A 5,060-nucleotide genomic window follows, 5' to 3' on the forward strand; every position below is an offset into this window, starting at 1 on the left:
CAAAATAATGACTAACAAACAAACTTAAAGATAAATGAGAAATCAGATAATAATAACTATAATAGATAATAAACCCGGCTAACAGACATTAAAAAAACATGGTCATTATGCGTTGTAGCATGTGTTCTATAAGGTTTTACACATCTTAACTACATAGGATAGAACTGTTTGTGCAATGATCAAAAGATAGTAATGTACAGACATGTGCACGCATAGTTTGGTTTATACTGACCATACGCGTATGGCTTTTATACAATATACTATAGGATATGACGTGCCCAAACAGGACTTGAACGGTTTGATATAGTTTACAATAGAGGAAACTTCAACTCAACACGAGTGAGAAATGATATATTGATAGTAAAGAGATAGAATGATACATTATTAAAGTCTAAACGAGAATCGGATATGTTTACTCTCATAGACGGAAAAAAAAAACAAATAAGAACATCTTCACAATTGTAGCGAATCCGCTACGTGTTGAAACAATAGTACTGAGTAATATAAATTCATTTCATCCCTTCTGCAAGTCTTCATGCCTTTTTCAGACCCTGCACATACACAATAGTATAGAAACAAGAGAACGTACATGCATACATACATACATCGAGGACACATGGATTATATTTCAACTGACCCGTTTCTCTTCTTCTATCTTGGCCTTGATGAGTGAGTAGATTGCAACTCCAGCAATCGCGATAGATGTACCAATGGCCGTTTGCGTTGAGATCTTGTTACCTGCGCAAATCATATAACATGTTGTGTTAGCCAAACACTAGTTATAACTTATAACACATAATCAATGGAAACAAGAAAAAAAAGATTACCAAACACGACGATTGAGAAACCAATCACAAACACTCGTTTTAACACGTTGCCAACTGCGTGCGTAAGAGGTGCCACCCTTTCAAGTGTGTTGGTTGCAAGCTAACAAGTCAAAAAAGGAAATATAAAAATTATTCATCATTTAGATTCTTTTTTTTTTTTTTTGAAAAAAAAACAGAAAAATATGCTAGTTTTTTATATGTAATACCTGATTGTAGAGGTGATAGAACATTCCGACCCAAAACAGATCAGATAGGAACTTAGTCAGACCGACTTTAGCAATTGCATCATTGAATCCAAACTTTAGAAGTTGAGGACCCTCCAGCTGTTGAACGATGAAGACAAGAAGTCGTTATAAAAAGAATATTGATAGTCGCGTAAGAGAAGAACGGTATCTACTCACGATTATGGCAGGTGGGAGGCAGAAGAAGAGAGCAATGATGGAAATGTAGGCATACAAGTTAGTACTATCCATATCAGTCTGCAAACGAAAACTCAATTGTTATAAACCATTCGAATTTATTCGATCGTAAATAAAAATGACAAATAACGAAAATGTCGATAGCATAGCCCGTTAACAACCATTGCTTTCTTAGAGTAAATACTCCTGTAAGTGAAGGAGATATTGGAAATCATGGCACTGATAAAGCCTAGCCAGTTGAATGACAGCTCAGTCAAAGAGGCCATTGACACACCTGCACATTCGGACTTGATTCAGCTTTTAATAGTACAAATGACCTGTTAAACATAATATTAACGTAAAACGGTTTGGAAGAAAAAGGGCATACCAAGAACAACAGGAGCCAAAGAAAGCCATAGAGTTATGGGAATCGACTGTCCGAGAATAAATTGAGAAGCAGCAGCATTGAAGAACGGCTCAAGGGCTGTTAAAAAAATTAGCAAGGAGTCATTCGTTGAGAAAGTACGTAACAAACTGTATACGAATGTAAATGTAGATAAATTACCTTTGATTGTGTGGGTGAATGAGACTGCAACAGCTGCAAATGATATGTTACTGGTGACATGGCCTAGAGCATGACAAAAGGCCACAGGAATAAGAAGCTTCAGAAGGTTCGAGTCAATGGGCTACACAACAAAAACCACAAGTTAACTACCTTTTGACGGTAGAGGTGCCAGTTTCAACCCGCTTTTGATAAATGGGTCGGTTTTGGGTCATATTTTTTTCTAACAGGTCAAATGGGTAGCATAAGAAAAACTAGGTAGAATGAAACCGGTCTGTTAAATTTTTTGTAATCCATAATATACACATTAAATATTTATTAAATTTATGAAAGAAAAGAAAAACAGATGGATTTAGGAAATTCAAGACTTACAGCGCGTTTGGGTAGACCAACAGTCCAGCTACCAAGACAATAAACCACTCCGACAGCCAAATGAATGACTGATACGAAACTGCAAATGTACAGAACAATGCACTTGACAAATTGTTCATCACATGGCCAAATAACAGTATATATGAAGTTGGAATGAGCAACAACTTACTAGGGATATGGGAAGTAATTGTAGATCTTCTTGTTGAGTATGTTGAAGATGACATTCAAAAAGTACCTTCAAAACAAACAACAATTAGACAGACCACTATGTATGAAATGGTTGTTATGACCCAACTTCTTTTCCCGCCAAAACAAACGGTAGCTGAACAATGATCTCAATATTTGGCAATCAAATTAACTCACATACAAACACAAATTACAATTTTTTTTTGTTCTTTCTCAAACTTGGAGTTTTTTTCTTATATTTCATGAAACCTTAGGCATTTATAGGGCTAAAAAACGTCGTTTGCGAAAGAGCGTTGGTCACTAGTCATGATCCAAACTGTATTAAATATACAAGACATCCTATCATAATGGGAAACCCAAAAAAAAAAAAAACATTACACATACATAGATATAATTTATAATAAGAAAATTCATAATGTTGTGACATTCTAGAGTTGGTACAAGTGTACATCCTCTCTTTGACTAACATTGCTTTCAACCTTAACTTATTATCATTAATTAACCACCAAACGTCCAAAAAGTTTTTTAAACATGATAATAGGTGCCTAGGGAGTCCCATTCCTTCCCAGTTTCCAGCCCAAATATCAGCCATTAGCCGTTCAAATAATAATATTAATATACAAACAATATTCATTTTTCTTTTCTCAACAACTCCTAAAATTTCTAGGATAAATAATTCATACTTGCATCCGGCAAGATTTGAACTTTAAACCTTTTAGTTGTGAGGTTCACCCACACATAGGGATGAGCTCGGTACCGTACCAGTATTGAAAGTACTGTCCTGAAATTGCCAAAAAAGGGTACGGCACCGGTACCGAAAGTGTTCGGAACGGTATAGTATTCAAATGTAAAAAGATAGAATAAAATACCGTAACGTACCAAAGCGAAAGCACCGATCCAGAAAAAACGTCAAAAATAGATACAGAATCGGTACTGAAATTCAATCGGGATTCGATACATGTATTTTTTAATACCCAGACCTCAGTTACCGATTGTTCATCCCTATCAATGCCCCCCTCACGTATAATAATAATAATAAAATAATTACCATTAAAAAATCAACCCAACTTGCACACACAAGTTATTAATAAAAAATCAATAGCATGCGCGCATTAATCAACCGTTTTTGTTGTAATGTAACCTACCACATGAAAAAGAAGAATCCGGTAGTCAACCACGGATTCTTGGCCAAAAAGCCAACCGGTGCAGCAGCAGCATCCCTATCAAATCAACCAATCAAAACTCCAGTCAACAAAAGTCAACTCAAATTTAAAATTAAATCAAGACAAAAGCATCCAAAGTTAACCATGCCATAATATTATATTATTATTATCCCCCAGTAACTCACAATTTTTAAATTCACTACTTGTAACAACCCAAGTTTACCGTGCCAGTATATTATCCACTCTCACAGTTACCATACAACTTACGGTTTTGTTTTTACTAATTGCTTACAAGGAAGGAAGTTTTTACTAATTGCTTACAAGGAAAAGAAGGCTTCTTCGTTCTTACCCTTCGCTAGCAGTAGCAGCACACGGTTTCAAAACCTCACGTTTAACCGTCTTCGAAACTGACTGAACCGAGTAATCGAGGTTCAGTAAGCTAGGGCGGAGCTGTCTTCCCCAAACCAGATTGCCACCGGTGGTGTTGAGGCTCGCCGGAGATGCGACAGCGACGGTGTTGAGCCTGGCCGCCGGTCTGGTGAGGCGAGGGAGGCCGGAGATGGTGGTGGCGCCGGAGGAGAGAACTCGGGACTCCATTGTTGTTAGCAGGGGAGGGGAGAATGGTGGCTAGCAGGGGATGTTATCCTGCACCGGATGAGGTTGATGAATGAATATGCAGTGGATGTTATCTTGGTATGGCTATTGTGCACCAATCAGTTGGCAGCATCACTCAATCCTCTTGTTTGGATATCTTTTTTTATTTCTTGATTTGTGTTTTTATTTTTTTTTATTTTTTTTATACAAACTTGATTTAAGCCCCTCGCGTTGCGGTGGAGAGTAAAATAATGCAAATAACACCAATGTCGCACTACCGTCAGCGATCACCAACGCTAAACTTACGATGTGTTAATGCGAAGAAAAATGACAGAAATCTAAATTATAGAAAATAATAACTAACTCGATCTAGAATTCGCACGTTGCGACGAACCTGTTAAACGGGAAAAAAACGACGTAAAAAACGTTGAACAATACACGCACGTTACGCCATATTAACTTGCAAAATTTAGAACAAAGCGAGAAACAAAACGTAAAAACGTTGAACCACACACGCACATTACATCATTATAACTCGCAAAAGAACGAAACATAAAACGAAAAATTTGCGAAATATAAAAATTATAAGAGACCAAATTTGAAAGGTGAAAAGTTGTAAAGTTAATTTAGAAAAAATGAAAACTTTTAGGTTAAAAGTAAAAAAGCAAGTAGTTTCGGGTTAGAAGTGTAATATCAATGTTTTTTTTTAAAACCCCCTTAAGCATAGAGTAAAACATCTCTATGCGTCAAATTGTTACAAATTTATAATATGTAATTTTTTTTAAATATTAATATAATGTGGAAATAACGATATATTAATAATAGAAAAATAATAAAATTAGAAAATAAAAATAAATTTCTATTCACAATTAGCAAGAAAGTTACACTGTGTTCCAGAGTTAAGTGAAGGAGAGAAAAGAAAGGATTCTGTCATTTTCTTTTCTTTCTCTCCGTTTCT

General features: G+C 35.8%; 1 protein-coding gene across 1 annotated transcript; it reads right to left on the reverse strand.

Moving 5' to 3' along the window:
- Nucleotides 1–321: 321 nt before the first annotated feature.
- Nucleotides 322–4,253, reverse strand: LOC110890713 (triose phosphate/phosphate translocator, chloroplastic). The gene is made up of 12 exons (XM_022138338.2): nucleotides 3,858–4,253; nucleotides 3,491–3,565; nucleotides 2,329–2,394; nucleotides 2,160–2,238; nucleotides 1,791–1,911; nucleotides 1,614–1,709; nucleotides 1,408–1,520; nucleotides 1,229–1,306; nucleotides 1,034–1,150; nucleotides 828–927; nucleotides 638–738; nucleotides 322–551 (listed from the first exon to the last, which is right to left on the reverse strand). The coding sequence occupies exons 1-12, from the start codon at nucleotides 4,103–4,105 to the stop codon at nucleotides 534–536; spliced, it is 1,212 nt and encodes a 403-aa protein (XP_021994030.1). The 5' UTR covers nucleotides 4,106–4,253; the 3' UTR covers nucleotides 322–533.
- Nucleotides 4,254–5,060: the final 807 nt, after the last annotated feature.

The sequence above is a fragment of the Helianthus annuus genome, chromosome 11 (assembly GCF_002127325.2).
Source record: "Helianthus annuus cultivar XRQ/B chromosome 11, HanXRQr2.0-SUNRISE, whole genome shotgun sequence".
Lineage (NCBI taxonomy): Eukaryota > Viridiplantae > Streptophyta > Magnoliopsida > Asterales > Asteraceae > Helianthus > Helianthus annuus.

What these genes read in the sequence shown, in the direction of transcription:
- LOC110890713 (XM_022138338.2), bottom strand. Translation starts at nt 4,105, where the DNA reads ATGGAGTCCCGAGTTCTCTCCTCCGGCGCCACCACCATCTCCGGCCTC. An exon ending in GCCTCCCACCTGCCATAATC is followed by an intron (nt 1,151 to 1,228) that starts GTGAGTAGATAC and finishes ATCGTTCAACAG; the next exon opens with CTGGAGGGTCCTCAACTTCT. An exon ending in TCTATCACCTCTACAATCAG is followed by an intron (nt 928 to 1,033) that starts GTATTACATATA and finishes TTGACTTGTTAG; the next exon opens with CTTGCAACCAACACACTTGA.